The 16,315-nt window shown below is 41.7% G+C and overlaps 1 protein-coding gene and 1 pseudogene across 2 annotated transcripts in view; one reads left to right on the forward strand and one right to left on the reverse strand.

Annotated features, from left to right (window-relative positions):
• RTTN (rotatin) overlaps positions 1 to 15,306 on the forward strand; it is a gene marked incomplete at its 5' end in the record, with an annotated part of 137,755 nt that extends 122,449 nt beyond the window's left edge. Inside the window, 6 exons of the mRNA XM_082852680.1 lie at positions 981 to 1,107; positions 3,185 to 3,387; positions 6,662 to 6,929; positions 12,773 to 12,876; positions 13,969 to 14,038; positions 15,046 to 15,306. Of these exons, the coding sequence (XP_082708806.1) occupies positions 981 to 1,107; positions 3,185 to 3,387; positions 6,662 to 6,929; positions 12,773 to 12,876; positions 13,969 to 14,038; positions 15,046 to 15,131 (858 nt within the window). The 3' untranslated portion in view covers positions 15,132 to 15,306. The remainder of the gene's footprint in view (positions 1 to 980; positions 1,108 to 3,184; positions 3,388 to 6,661; positions 6,930 to 12,772; positions 12,877 to 13,968; positions 14,039 to 15,045) is intronic.
• On the reverse strand, positions 8,665 to 9,700 carry LOC309970242 (small ribosomal subunit protein eS1-like; annotated as a pseudogene). The gene is made up of 2 exons: positions 9,576 to 9,700; positions 8,665 to 9,401 (listed from the first exon to the last, which is right to left on the reverse strand). The product of its transcript is annotated as a small ribosomal subunit protein eS1-like (transcript).
• Positions 15,307 to 16,315: the final 1,009 nt, after the last annotated feature.

Raw genomic sequence — 16,315 nt, forward strand, 5'->3', positions numbered from 1 at the left:
TGTTCCAGAACACAGATGGGCGGATCAGTCTCTGCCCAAAGAGCACCTGTTCCTCACTGCCAGGCAGGAAGGGTGAGTGCAGGGATACACAGATCAACAGTGTGGACGGAACGGCGGAGTAGAGCAGGAGCCCGTACCTCATCGTGTCTGTCTTCTGTGTGAAACAGTAAGCAGGGTCGTCTGCGGCTGTCGTAGGGCTGTGCTCCAAGCCTGTGGAGAGTGGGGAGTAACATTGGGAATAACCCGCCCACTCTCTTTATGGAGTATTGATACTCCATAAAATTGTGTAGGGCATTATGTGAAGGCCCACATGTGTGCACATGGGTCTACAAATTGCCTAGTAACTCTGTTCATTAAAAAAATTGTTGCATTTACTGCCAATAGTTATATTTTATCCATAATATTGTCCCAGCGGTAACTGATCTTTGTAATAAAAACTGAGTTACTTAAGAATTATTGATTTAGCATAATATTTTGACTGAAGTTTATCATATTCAACTTATTTAACAACAGTAATCTACTTCTGATCTATCTGTCTAGCTACACATATTAGATATATATACATATACCTACACACGGGGGGGGGGGAGGGGAGAACTCAGAATTGATCAGAATGTTTCCTTAATCAGAAAATCCCTTTTCTTAACCATATCATAGCATTTATAAGAGTTTATTTAATGTTGCAAGATATCACTGTCTTGCTTAATTTACATGTTCAGAAGCTGTTTTTCTACATTTCTGACCTAAGCTGCGTATCCTGGTCACCCCAGTGTTGCAGGGACTTCCGAGACTGGTCAGGCTTGTGGTCAGGGCAGTCTGGGTTGCAAGGTGCTGAATCTGTCCATAGGATTCCTTTCTCTAATCAGAACAAAAATCAATTCAGTTTTTGTCTCATGTTGGTGACAAGTTTTTTGGCTTTGATTTTAATTTATATTTTCATTATTCAGACTAATGCTGCCCTTGTTTCCTTCCTGCTGCAGGAGGCAGCCCTGGAAGCTCATCTCGTCCCTGTCTTGCACTCTCTCTGGCCTTGGCTTCTGATGGATGATTCACTGATGCAAACTGCCCTGCAGCTGCTTTGTGTCTATACTGCAAATTTTCCAAATGGTAAATGGAACCCAACACTGCCTTTCAAAAGTATACTGCAATACTAATCTTATGTAATGTTGTTAAAGTGGAAAAATGTATATACATTTTGAAGTGTTTCTTCCACTTATTTGAGGGTATGTTGGTTAGAGGTATGCTTTCTCACAGGTATTATAAGAACGAGCAGTTACGTTAGTATATGTTTGATGAGACAGAAGAGTCATTAGACAGCTCAGGGAATAGAGAGGGAGAAACTGTCGCGATTATATGGCAGCGGAACGTTGAATTTAAGAGGAAAATTGAGAGTGAAAATTATGATGGAAGACCTTAAAAACAGATTAAGATTAAAACTTAAAGAGATTCTAGAACAGGAGGCTGGTGTGGTGAGAGGTAGTTCTGGGTTTGGTTGGCTTGGCGACAGTCGGTATCATTGGGGTGCCTCTTTCATTCCTGCATTTGACAGACTTTATTGAGAGCCTCCCGGGGCCCTGCATTGTTAGAGGCCAACAACTAAGAGAGAGCAGAGCAAGCGGGGAGGTGACTTGGGAAGGGAGGAGAAGGTGTGAGGTAACTGTTTGAGGGGAAGGAAGTGGGGGGCATTGCGGGCAGTGTGAATTTTCCATGTAAACTTAGGGTCACAGGTTTAAGGTTTAGTCAGCAAGTTTAAGGTTTGCGTGCTTCTTCTAACAACAGTCAGCAGCGTAGCAATTGGATTCTCCCGGTATCAAAAGACAGACAGAGAAAGGACCGGAACTGAGAACATTCACAGCCATCTTGTCACTGCTGTGTGCTGGGGGTGGCTATTTCCTCCACCCTGGAGCCGCCTGTCCTGTCGCCTGTCCTGTCGCCCGTCCTGTCGCCCACTCCGCATGCCTCTGGCCGTGTGAGCTGGCGGGAACAGAGCCTCAGGCTCTGTGCTGTATGGAGAGCACTGCAGGGCAGCGTCATCCTTGTTTTCAGGCCGCTGCTGTTGACTTTTTCGTCCCCACTTCTGCTCTCACTGCCCCCCACCCCAGCTCACGGCCTCTTGCAGTGTGACCGGCGGGGCACGGCGGTCTCTGAAGTGTGGCCTCTGCACATCATCCTTCTTTACCCCACCCTTCACTCCTTAATTTAGGGTTTAGGGAAGTGTGCTTAGGGGAAGAAAAGAATCCGTTGCAAAATACTGAGCAAAAGAAACATATATTGGGTTGGCTAAAAAGTTTCAGGTTGTTCCATAAGATGCTACAGAAAAACCCGAACGAACTTTTGACCAACCCAATACTTTACGATAAATCTTTGAAACCGTAATCTATGTTACTTACATACTTACAGTAGATGCAAATATTAGAATGTGGTTCTAATTGAGGAAGAAGCTTTTTATTTTCCTGTCTTTTTTGTTTCCAAGCAAACCTGCATCATTTAGTGATAGTTTTATGTAACATGAACGGAAACCTTGGTATTTGGATACTGCTATGTAGTGTGAATACAGGAAATATCACTCTATTTATTTGTGTTTACTTTTATGAGTTTATTTTACAGAATGTATTTGATTCAGATCTAGTTGTACTTAAGTTGGCCTCCTTGCATGGACTTTCACAAGCTAATCACACCTTAGGCTTACGTTACAATACAGTAAAATGCATTTCTAATTCTTTTATGATTATTTTTCTCCTTTGATAAATCCCATATGGTTGTTTAAATTACTGAGTAAACACTGGACTCTGGAAAACCAGTTGATGCTACTGCTGGCGCTTGCTGCTTATGAGCTGTGTGACCTTGAGCAAGTCACTGACACCTCTGAGCCCTGAGATGCCGTTTGGCGTACATGGCTGGTGGCGTTTGTCCTGTCCTCCCACCCCAGGGTTATCGTGGTCCTCATTTTTTTCTTCTGGAAAATGAAAGCATTAGACCACAGTGTTTTTAAATGCTTTATTGAGGTCATTAGGCCCTCAGTCCATTAGATCAGATGCAGACATATCAGCACCAGCCTTCAGTGCCATTGCAGTTCACAGGCTAATGGCCGAGTCCTTTGATAGACAGACATGCTTTACCACTCAGGTTGTTGAACTAAAGCGTGGAGCTGAGACGACGTTGTGATGGACTGTTGTTTTTCAAGGTTGCAGTTCTCTCTGTTGGTCAAGTTACGGACAATATCCTGTTCAAACTACACATCGAGGGGCCCCTGGCAACTCCCTGATGCTGTGTATCCTGAAGATGGCTTCCCAGGTGCCTCTCGAGAACACTGCAGTCCAGCAGATGGTTTTCATGTTTCTTTCAAACCTGGCCTTGTCTCATGACTGTAAAGGGGTAATTCAAAAAGTGAGTACTTAAACTCTCCTTCCTATCATAAAAAAGAGACTCAGTAAAATAATCCTTTCAACCGAGGACATGTGTGAAAAGTCTAGAACTCAGTTTCTAGGATTAATTATTATGATTTTAAGGCATTGTATTTTAAAGGATTGTAAAAGGATCAGGAGGTTCACTTTGTTTAAAGCCTGTTGATAGATGATACATGAAAAGTGACCGAAGCTAGAATATGATCACACCATTCCCTTTTAGTTTGTCTTCTTAGCTTTTGGACTGTATTTTCTCTCTCTCAAAGATGACGGTTTTAGGGCTTCCCTGGTGGCGCAGTGGTTGAGAGTCCGCCTGCCGATGCAGGGGACACGGGTTCGTGCCCCGGTCTGGGAAGATCCCACATGCCGTGGAGCGGCTGGGCCCGTGAGCCATGGCCGCTGAGCCTGCACGTCCGGAGCCTGTGCTCCGCAACGGGAGAGGCCACAACAGTGAGAGGCCCGCGTACCGCAAAAAAAAAAAAAAGATGACGGTTTTAGAAAGACAGCTGTGTTACATTTATTTGAGATCATAAAAGCGATATATTGGTCTTTAAACAAACAAAAAGCAGACCAAATTGAGCATAACAATTCTAGTTCAATTTACATTGTCAAATGGTTTATGAAATGACGGCCCCTCCTCAAGTTAGACCTAAGTTCTTTGTGGCACACAGGTGACTTTTCAGTCCCTGAGACTCCTGTGCCAGAACGTGACTTCCCGCCGCTGGTTTCAACTTGGGCGCTTTAAGAGAGACGGTTGGCTTAAGCAAACCCAGTACACGTGTTCCCTTAGGCCGTATTTAGGTGCGTGTAAACAGGATCCCTAATTTGGAAGATTCCTTAAAATTTGAATATGATCAGATTATCTGTTACTTACTAGTACATAGTAATTTGAATGCTTCCCTTTCATTTACGTGAAGGCCAAGGTAAATTGCAAAAGTTGACCACATTCATAAGAATTGAGTCTCCTTTTCCTCTATCGTATCATCTCCCCAGCCACCACCCCCTCCAAAAACAAACACACTTTGAGTGCAATCTCTAAATAAATAGCAGTCTTACTAAACAAAGATCTTCTCAGTGGTATGTTGGAGCTAACTCACACTGGTTCTTGAGTGTTTTTGTTAATTTTCAGGAATTTTGCAAGCCAGCTGACATCTTGGTGGTATCTTGAAATCAGCCATGGTGGGAATATTCACGCCATGCACATCAGGGACCTACTGCTCTCACCTCAGCACATGGCTGGATATTTGCTGTGTGTGTGTGTGTGTGTGTGTGTGTGTGTGTGTGTGTGTGAAGTCATCCGCAACTGGATTTTGTTGGGCGGGGGTGGGGGGGACAGTGCTTTCTGCCACTTCCTTATGGAGAGCACGCTGGTAGGAAGCAAAGTAGGAATTCCCAAGTGGAATATAAATGCTAATCTTGGATCTGATGTGTGACTGAGCTGACGCTTATTCTTTTTAAGCTTCAGTTTCTTCATTCAAAAAGATTGTAGATTAAACAAAATGATCTCTAAGATATTTCAACCCCCAATCTATGATTTTGGTAAGGTACTTAAGCATATTTTGTTTTTCTCCTTTTTTTAAAAAAAAAATATTTATTAATTTGGTTGTGCTGGCTCTTAGTGGCGGCAGGCGGGCTCCTTAGTTGCAGCATGCATGCGGGATCTAGTTCCCTGACCAGGGATCGAACCCGGGCCCCCTGCATTGGAAGCGCAGAGTCCTATCCACTGTGCCACCAGGGAAGTCCCCTTAAGCGTATTTTGATATAAGTGTGATCGGACTCCATTTCATCAGATTTCCATTTCAGGTGCAGATCAGTCAGGTTATTTTTCCTCTGCTCTAATTAGGAATCCTCTGAGCCTTCCTCTGCTCATTGTTATGAAGAGCTCTGGACACTTTCAGCTACACCTCCCATAACTCATCTGTAGTTATTAGAAAATGTAGCTAATGCTATTGCACAACTAAAATTCTAAAATAATTTCTTTTCTCTCTACCATGGCATATTTCTTTGCATCCTACCCAGTGCAGGAAATCGTCTAAAAACGTCTTTAGGCCCAGCAAAAAGAAGGACTGCCCAGAGCATATTTACAATTTAAAGTACTATCATATATTTTATCACTGTTGTCAACTCCAGATCCCCAAGATCATGGCAGAATCTAGCTGAATGGGAAAGACAAGGGATGAATCTAAAAAGCACTAATTTGGGCTGAGAGGTGGGAAGAGATGTGAGTGATGGCAAGGGCAGGGCAGAGTGGGATGCAGTTCTGCAGTTTACTTGTTGCTTGGGTGGTGTTGCTAATGTTTCTGTAGCTCGTTTCGTTCTTGTACTCAGTCCTTTTATGTAAAAGTGCCAAATTTATTTTATAGATTCAAGCCAAAATTTTGATTTAGGTGTAGGGGAACCCAAGAAATAAGCCAGAATAGGTTGTTAAACAGGAAGAAAGATGAGCTACTCTGGAGAGTTGTGAAAGTTAAGTGATTGTACTTCTGCGCCCTGATCCAAATGCCTGTGGTTCCCATGCTGTCCTGGGCTGCTTCTTGATCTAATACTTTTATGCCCTCTTTCCTTGTTTGCATACAGATTATTCTAGGCAATAAGTTATTGTCTTTCACATAGTTCAGGGTTTGGTGTGGATTTATAGAAGGGGTTTTATTTGGAGGTTGAAATGACTCTTACAGTTAAGTAATGGAGCTTTCTCATCTATAAGTTTACAAGAATGACATGTAGCCCCGAGAAATCATCTGTAATGATGAGCAGCTGGGGTAAAGTGAATATAAGATGTACCCACAGATTTTTTTAAAAAAACACTTGTCGTTGGTACTACCAGAGTTGTTAACTGGTGTCCAAGACTGACTGAGGTTTTGTTTCTTTTTCTTTCCTGTAGGATCGCTTTAAATGAGGAGCAAAATTGCCAGAAGGCAGACAGAAAGAGAAAACTCAGGAAGCCTGAAATAATCCCCAAACTGAATGATCAACCCTAAATAACTAGGAGTTGACTAGTTACTGTATCCATCATCAGGAAAGGATTAGTGAGAATTAAAATTTGAGCACTTAAAATTTAAATTAAAATTTAAGCACTCCTTAACCTTTTCACTTATACCTGGAAACAGTATAGATGGAGTATTTGGAAGGTATTGGGAGGAAGGAGAAATTAAAGTTGGGGAAAAGAGGAGCAGAATGCTAGTACGTGATCTCTGAGGGACTAGGAAAATAATGAAAAGACTCAAGAGGAAAATGATATTCTCTCTATTTATCCACAGAGTAACTTCTTACAGAACTTCCTATCTCTAACATTGCCGAAAGGAGGAAATAAACATCTCAGTAATCTGACCATTCTTTGGTTGAAGTTACTCCTGAACATATCGTTTGGAGAAGATGGGCAGCAAATGATCCTGAGGCTCGATGGCTGTTTAGACTTACTTACAGAGATGAGCAAATTCAAGCATAAGAGCAGCCCTTATCTACCTCTTCTTATTTTTCATAACATTTGCTTCAGCCCTGCCAATAAGCCCAAGATCCTGGCTAATGGTGAGTGTTCTGCCTGTACACCACACGCGTCCATTTATCCGTGTGGTTATTCAGGTGAAAACACAGGATAGTTTATAAATAATGTGCCAGGTGCTTATTCATCATGCGCCACGTTCAAGGCACTGTGGGAGGCTGCAGCTGTAGGGACGAATTGAATCGGGTGTGATTCCCGCCCCTGAGTTGCTGCTGAGTCTCCCGGGTTAACAAGTCGCCGCACAACAGCCAGGCTGGATCCAGGAGGTGGTACCGAGGTGGGCCTGGGCCCCACCTCCCTCCTCCCGTCCCTCGTCCTGGTCCTCTGACTCCTCCACGCCTTTGAGCGGGCACTGCCCTGTCCGTGGAGCCTGCCCAGACCAGCCTGTCCACGTGGTAACCCCACCTCTTCCTCCTGCCTCCCCGCCCTCTCACCCTCTGCCCCCTCCCCTGTTTTACGTTTCCCCATAGCACTACCACCAGCTGCTACACTGTGTTTTCAGTGTATATCTGTGTGTTCCTCGTCTGCCTGCACTGGAACATAAGCTCTTACACGTCAAGAGGTTTCTGCCTCTTTTGTTCATGTTTATCTGGAGCAGCTAGACTCACGCCCGTCACTAGTGGGTGCCCAGTGGGTGTGTGAGCTTGAGAGCCACACTGAGCAGTCAGCAGAGTTCAGGACCCAACAGCACATGGTGACAGTAGCTTCACAGCGACTCCATTCTCTGATCTCAGGACAGATGGAGGCGAGGATCGGTGAGGATTCAGAAAAATTTTGGAACAGAAGGAGCGAAATGGAAACATCTGTTTGTGCAACCATGTGCTGTTTCTGTGAGGGGTGTGTGAATTTCAAGTTTTATGAGGAGGTGTGTTATCATGAAAAGACAAGAGGTGGGCTCTAGTCTCCCACGTACCTGGTGCCGGATGCCAGGCCCTCGTGTGCTCCCGCAGCGTCGCCTGGGGCAGCTTCTCCGGGTACACTTTCTTCATCTAGAAAATGGTCTCTCCTTTCTTGACTTTGGTAGAAATCAGTTGTTAACACATAAACTGCCTGGCACTGTTTATGGTACATGGTAGATGCTCCAGATGTATTAATTCTCTTTCCATTCATGTTTTTCACTTAAACTTTTCTTAGAGGTGTTTTTCTATGAAACGCGGAGTTTTCCAAGTGGAAAGGATTCTGCTTACATTTTGTTGTGTATAGTCATGATTCTATTTTTCTGATAATAATTATTGAATTGCTTGAAATGCAGGGGAAGATTTTAGAAGCTCAGCCAGCCTTTAACTTACCTAAATGAACGATGATCTCCTTTCCCGTGGCCCCTCTGCTGACTCTGTGTAGCTGCCATGGGGGAGGGGCTGGGAGGGGGGGGGGCTCCAGCGACTTGTTTCCAGGTTTCCATCCTCCTTCGCTGTGTCTCCCTCAGTCCTTACGTTTGTGAAATGAGGGTGATGTTAGGGCCTTACCTCAGAGGGCAGTGAGACGGCCTGTGTGAGGCGTCTGTTCCTCTTCCTGCCATCACCTGTTAGCGTTCACCTTTCTCAGAATAAGTGTTTTCTTTGGGGACTGCTAACTGCAATTTTATTATTGAGAGAGTTGGGAAAAGGTCAGGCTTTAGGGAACTGAAGGAAAAGTCTGCATTTTCCATTTCTGGATCACTCAGGGTTTTTTTTTTTTTTCCACAAATAAGATCTTTTATTTGTCACCATTAAAATCTGAATTTTAAACAGATTCTTAGACTGTTGGCTCATATCCATTAGCTCATTCAACTTTAGCACCTGTCTCATCCCCAATAGCTTTTCCAGGACTACTACCTTCACCCTGTAGCTCTGTGAGTTTTCCCAGTTCAAACTTGGGCTTCTTCAGCATTTTTACTTTTCTAACAAAAACATCATGGACCTTTTCTGTGTCTTTTCCAGTGCTGTCTGGAATCAATTTATTGACCACCTTTTTCAAGTCATTTTTCTGCTCCTCTCCAGTCATGATTTCCATCATCTTCTTGTGGATCTGGTGGACTTGCTGGTGCCGGGCATAAGAGGTCTTCCCGAATCTGATTTACATTTTTTAGTAAAACCCACACAGAAGAGACGAAGCAAATAACCGTCGGTAGTCTTGACATCAACGTGAGCTTCAATCATGGTCTGCCATTTTTGACCATGGAGCACATTTTGTCATGCGTAAGATCCATGCCATGGAAATTGGCCAGGCAGTTTTTGCCCTGAACATCCTCAGTAATTAGCTTGAATTTTCTAAATGCAGCTTCATCATTCTGCAGATCATCAGGGCTCGCTTCAAAAACACGACCCTTGAGGCCATCAGATGTGATTTTGGTTCCTTGAGTTCTCGTGACCAGTATTTTCCCAATATTTCTTATATTGAACATAGCTGGTACTTTCACATCATACCAATCTTTCTTAGAAAATTGGTCAACCGCTTTCTTCTTGGCTCCCTTTTTGCTGCCTTTCATAAGATGCTTGTTACTGTTGACTGCCAGGGTGCTGCTCAGAGAGCCAAAAGGCTGGATCACTCAGGATTTATTTTTAAACATTTCCTTGTATCAGCAATGTGCTCTCTCCTTCACTAGCTTAAAGAAGTAGCTTTCCCCAGCCCCACAGATGTGAGATCAGGGGCCTTCAAGGCAGGGTAGGAAGCAGCAACTGTGCCGTTTCTACATGGATGTGTCGCAGGCACTGCCTCCGTCTCCACTTGGGGATCCAGAGGGAATGCTTGGCAGGGTCAGGCAGCTTGAAAATCTTCGCAGCAAGGCTGCGTAACACTGATAGTAGCACCCAAACATCCAGTCTAGATGGCCAGGAGTAGAGTGGGCAGTGGGGCTTGACTTTGCTGTTTAAACAGATCCAGAATACTCCTTGTTTCTGGTCATGTCAGGGTAGGTCCCCTCTCTGAAAACAAGAACATGCTAGATAAAATATATTAAAATTCACCTTAAAAAATCAAAGAACTAAAAACATAGTGGGAAACTTCTAGGCCAATTTTGATTGAAAGTGTGTGCCCAGAGAGGTAAGAAGTTTGTAGAAGGCTCTTTAGCTCCCAGGACATTTGCCAGCTTTGTGTGCTGGGGCTTTTGTCCAGGAGTGCCAAGAGGGGAGGGGACAGACGCCGGGAATCTCTGGAGTCTTATGGACCATCCTGCAGGTATTGAGCTGGAATCCCAAAGAACTAACCTCTTAGAAGAGGATGAATCAGAATTAAATTGGTGCCCCAAACCTCATGCAGGCGACTAGAAAGAAAAGAAAAACAAGTGTGAGAATGGGCACCACAGACTGCCCCTCACAGCTCTGCACCCCAGACACACATAGACAAGTGGCCCATGACCTTGGTTGGAGCTGATCCTCGATTGACAGTGCCGCTGGGGGCTCAGCAGAAGCAAACTGCCCTCTGATGGATGGAGGACAAGTTTGGACTAGGCCTCAGGGAACCTCCACAAATAATTTTTCAAAAGCATCTGCCAGTATACAGTTAAAGATGACCAAGCTTGTCAGGAGGAATGGCAACATGAGTGAGAAAGAGCAGGGGGGAAAATACCAACTTATCTGCCTAGATTTCAGATGCTGGAATTCTAAAACACAGATTTGAAATGACTTTATTTATACAGTATTTAGATAAATAAATGACAAACTTGAAAGTATTTGCTGGGAATAGGAAACTGAAAAATTGAAAGATTTGGAAAAAGAACCAAGCAGAGCTTCACTGTTGAGTATGATAATCGGTTAGTATGATAATCGGTGTTTAAGTGTAAATTATATATTCAGTTTGTTAGTCACACTAGCTACATGTGGCTATTGGCTATCTTATTAGACCACATACATATAAATATTTCCATCACTGTAGGAAGTGCTGTTAGACAGGACTATTCTAGAACTTCAATAGCCAAAATTAAACACTCAGTATACATGTCTGGCAGCAAGTTAGGTGCAGTGGAGGAGAAAACTTAGGTATTAGAAGATAGATCAGAAAAACAATATCCAGAATGCAGCACAGACAGCTAAAAAAGATGAGAAAGGATTAAAAGAATAAAGGGTTTAAAAAAAAAAGGTAAGTGACGTAGCAGATACATTGGGACAGTCTAATTGCATGTTTAATTGAAGTCCTCAAAGGAGAGGAGAAGAGAGGAAATGTAAGCGAGGACAGCTAAACATTTTAAGAACTGTTTTCGTCAGACACTAATCCATAGATTCAGGAGACTCAGATAATTTTGAGCAGATAAATAAAAATAAATCCACGTCTGTTCTCGAGGTTATTTCTATGTTTCTGTGCAAGTTCAGTTCATACCTATTTGTTAAACTTAAAAATGTTTTACATGCTTTTTTGTATACATATTATATTTCACAGTAAAATGTGTTTTAAAAAAAATTGATCCACTTGCATTATCAGAGGGGACACTACATTAAGTGACCTATACATTATACAGTACCTATACAGTACTTTATTAAAAATTTTAAGAGATAGTAACTGGTTGAAGGAGTTATATAAACTTATTTAGATCATGGGTTATATGTTCTGAGTGTCTGATAAAAAGTATGGAAACATGCCTGGATGATACTCAGTTGGAGAACACAGAAATCACCCTCCCATTTGATGATGGTCCCTAAGAGTACCAGCTGCCACCCATCACCTCACATGATGAATTGCATCAGGTAACAGTTGTATATATATAGCCTGGGTCTGGGTAGGTTATGATACAGAGGTGGCGGGGAGTGCAGAGCAGGTGGTGAGGCAGCAGGGGGTAGTCGGCAGAGAGTGGCAGCGCCCACACCTCACTTCCACGCTGTCTGTCCCTCTGCTGCACACAGCTCACTTTATGGAGCCGCTTTTTTTTTTTTTCTGTAAAAGATTTTAAATTTCTTAAAATTTCTTGAAAAATGCTAAATAAGATTACTTGAAATCATTTTTGTTTGCTTTAGTTATGGAATCTTTCATCCAACTAGTATTTATTGAGCCCCTACAATAAACTTGCAATGTGAATATTCATCAGTGAGCAGACACACAGAGTGTACCCTCAGCTAGGTTACAGTTTCATTAGGTGCATTCACTGAGGTGGGGATAATGCATAGAGAGAGTTCCCAATAACAAGTGTTTTACCCCTAAGAATGCAGCATGTTTTTAAAATCACACATTTTAGAGGGAAAATAATTGGATAGAATTTAATGATCCATACAGTTAAGTAGTAAAATAGGTTCATGTATTGTTCTGAAACACTTGGACGATCTCCTTGGGGCTAGACATCTGTACTCTAAAATGAGTAGGCTGCTGCAGATAATTTGTAAGTCTTTCATCCTCTGGCCAGCTTTGCAGAGAGGGGCTGTATCTTGTGTGTTGTTACGCCTTTAAAAAACATTTTCCTCTCTCTCTCACACACACATACACAAACATGCCTTTGAAATGTTTAGGCCTTTTTTACAAGGCTTAACTAATATGGTATTTCTTGATTATTGTTTTATATAGTAGCCCATGCTATTGATATGTTTGTATAATGTCTTTATAATTTATTATAAGACCAAGTCCTATTTTCCTGCATGTGAAAATGTGAGATATGATTGAACGGCTCATTGATAAACTCATTGTGTAGTGGCTTACTTCTGCTCTATCGTTGTCTTTAAATGAATGTGCCTTTGTTGAATTAGGGCCTAAAAAGTTAAGCAGCCGTGGCTTCCCTGACAGTTCTGTGCCTGCTGTGAAAACAATTTGTTTCCAGGTGGTTCTCCCACATACCACATGTTATAAAAGATTGCTTTTGCCAACTTTTTATTTGTTTGGTGGGTAAAAAGGGGTTATCTGACCAGTCTAAGATATGAATACAATGTTTTGTCTGGGACTGAACTTTTTTTTTTAATGTGCTTATTATTAGAAAAAGTCATTAGTGTGCTAGCTTCCTGTCTGGAAAGTGAGAATCAAAATGCTCAGAGGATTGGAGCAGCTGCGCTTTGGGCTTTGATTCACAATTACCAAAAGGTCAGTTTTTAAAATCATTGTTGTCCCTAGGGGGCAAACACCAAGGCTGTCCGGAAGTCAGAGGACTGTCAGAAAGGAAAAAATCAGAGTCAAAGATAGTGTTGCCTTTGTGCGTTCAAACCATTAGTAAACTATCTGTCAAAGTCTTTCATGTAATCATTTCAATAGGAGGTGTCTCAGTTCCAAGTGTTTCTCTCTCGAGTGAATTCTCCCTGTGAATATAACTTGATTTGCCATATTGGTACAATGCTAGTATGAACTGTTTCTTCTAAAAGACGTGTCAAGGAAAAACTCATCTTGAAATCAGGCCGAACAATGAAGTTTTATCCAGTTGCGAGATTCGCCTTTCTCTAGGACACGTCATCACTGAACTTTGAAGTCAGCTCAGTCCTTGTAAGGCTGTGACTGACACAGGGCCGGCCCCAGGGGAACGGCCAGCAGGTGGGACTTGCACCTGCTGTCTCTGGCCTCTGGTCTTCTCTTTGATTGCAGACGTCTCACTCCTGAGAGAAATACCTGTGTGTACCTAGTGGCTGAGTAGTGGCCAGGTGACAGTGTTAGGATAGATGGCCATCCCCAAACGGTGCTCACGCAGCTGGCCGTCCCTGGTGCGCACTGGCTGGTGTCAGCACTTGTGAGGACAGAGGCTGCTCTTGTCACTGTCACCCCTGTACCCCCAGGGCTCAGCACAGGGTTATGCACTTTGGAATCGCTCAGTAAATACTTGTTGACCAACTGACCGACTGCTAGTATTGGGTATCCTTGATCTGAAATCTGAGGTTTGAGGGAATAATGAAATACTGAAACTGAGATGGTATAGTTTAAAATAGCAAATTGAGATCAGGGGAGAAGGGGGAAAAGGGCAGGGAAGGAAGAACATGGGACAGTAGAGTAAAAATCAAGTGAGATAGGGAAGGATGTGGGCGGTGGCACAGTGGGATGGAGTAGTGTAGAATCTCCAGCTACATTATTCTCTTCTGTAGTATCCTGTTTAATACTGTAGTCAACAAGCGCAGACTTAGTATTGTGCTATCCTGATAATTAAACACATGGGAATAAATCTAATTGATGGATTGCTCTATATTATCCTAGGCAAAAACAACTTTGAAAAATCCATCAATAAAAAGAAGAGTGGATGAAGCATATTCCACAGCAAAGAAAAGTAAGTTTTATTATTAAAGAGATTATAGTTAAACTTGGAAGCTGTTCCCTGAGTTCTCTGATTAATGATACATTTGGACAGTTCACAGCAAAATGGCCGAAGTGTGCCAATACTTGGTCCATGTTTTTCATTGTAACATTTTTTAAAATAATAAAATGTTCTAATAGAGGAATGTTTGAGATACAGTATTTTCTTGACGTGTCAGTGATCTTTCTCCAACTCATTTTTTTGTATCACATTTCTTTTTGCCGGTGGCCACCACTGTGCTGAAGTATGTTCTTACATGGTAAGAACTAGGCCCAATTAGAACTGACCTTGAACAGAAAATGTTGATCTAACGTCAGGGAGTTGAATTACAGTCTTCCAAGAATAGATCCCATTGCCCCTGCATCCACTCGGTCCTGTGATGTGATCATGATATGAGGCAGGGTTTTCCTCTCAAAGTGCATTTTTCATTTTAAGTGATACCAGTTTTCAATGAGCATTATTCTCTAAACCTTTTTTCCGCTAAGGTACTGAACTGTGTCTTTCCTGTACTGTGTCTGGTGGCTATTAATTTTTATGTTTTTATAGTGTAATTTTTTTGTAAGTGGTTTGGTTTGGGGGTTTTTTCCCCCCCTTCGGTTTGTTTCTAGCTATGACCATGAGTTTCTAGAGGCAGTGAGTGTTTGAATTTATGTGGTAGGAGGGGTGGTCCGTAAAAAGAGCAAGGCATTCATTTGGGATCGTAGGTAATAGTATCCATTATGGAGGTATATTGATTTTTGTTTATACTCTGTGGCTAAACCAGTAATTAAAAATAAATTCCATAACTTCTTAATTTTTAAAATGTTTAATATTTTAAATATTAAATTAAAAAATATTCTTATAATGCTAGCACTCAAGAATTGGAATAGAACTTTGTCACAGATAATCCTATTCACATGTGTTTGTGTGTGTGTCTACTGTTCAGTGCAGTGCTAAAGTTTAATAAATTGCTCTTCTGTGCTCTAATTTTTCTGTCTCAGCTTTCTTAAACTCAGAAGAAACTCCTCTAAATGCCTATTATTTGAAATGTCTTGAAAACCTTGTGCAGCAACTTAACTCTTCATGAGCGCTCTGAGATGCTTTGCCCCGAAGCCAGCGGCCACCGGACAGGTGAGCCAACCTTGAAGCAAGTTGTGTGTAGACCTGTCCCTGAAGACGTGCTAAGCCTCTGCATCAAAGGGCATAGAGAGTCCTGGGAACACAAACTCTTTTTTTTCTATGCAATGTGTTTTGTAAAAATCCTATTTATCAGTTATTTAATAAAATAAAATATTTTTAGCAACTGAAAATTGACTAATAATTGCTGCTTACAGGCTTTTAGCAGTCTCATGAATATAAATTTTAGAAATGGAAAGAAGACATTGTGTTCTGATTTCCTTTTTTAAAAAAATTTTTACGTGAAATTTGGCTCATCAATACAAATCCTTATTTTTCAAAGCATACACATCAGTGAAGGAATATTTGTAGTAAACGTGTATAATTTTGTGATTAGCTTCTTTTTGCAATTTTTAGTGATAGTAATTCCTTTCCATATGATTTATAAATGTGTTATATTTTATTATTTTCACCTTTCAACCTCTGAAATGTTGTGTAATAAAAAAGGAAGAAATAGTGTTTATGGTCATGTACCGTGGCCTGGGTTCAAATTCTGTCTCAGCTCAGAACATCATGAAGAACAGGAATGTGAAAAATCTAGCAGGAACAACTCTGTCAAGACCTCCTCACATAACTCTTAACTAACATGTAGTTCTGAACTCAGAACTTAAGATTGGGAGTTCCCTGGTGCTCCAGTGGTTAGGACTTGGCGCTTTCACTGCTGTGGCCCAGGTTCAGTCCCTCATCGGGGAACTAAGATCCTGCATATACATACACATACACCACACACATATATACACACTCATTATTTAGGAAAAAGTTTTCTAATTAACCTATGATTAACAAGAAAAAGAAAAAAAAAACTTTTTTATTAAGTACTGTTAGCAAATTGCTATCATTAATAAAATAAGCCATGGGATGTTATTTACGCTAGAAGCATGGGGACAAAATATGTGTTAAATGCTGAAATAGAAGCAGATAAATTTGTAGTTTCTGAAAGTTATTCATTAGAGATCTGAAAAATAGGTCTAGGAAGTTCAGAAGTTTCTGGATAGCCCAAATTAATTTGAAGCAATGGACATGCCAGTATTCTGAAGAATTCTAAGATCAGGAATCTTAGGAATTATTTCTTCCTTTTTTCCTGGTTTCTTGTAC

Source organism: Leucopleurus acutus, assembly GCF_964270905.1.
Source record: "Leucopleurus acutus genome assembly, chromosome: 13".
Taxonomy (NCBI): Eukaryota; Metazoa; Chordata; class Mammalia; order Artiodactyla; family Delphinidae; genus Leucopleurus; species Leucopleurus acutus.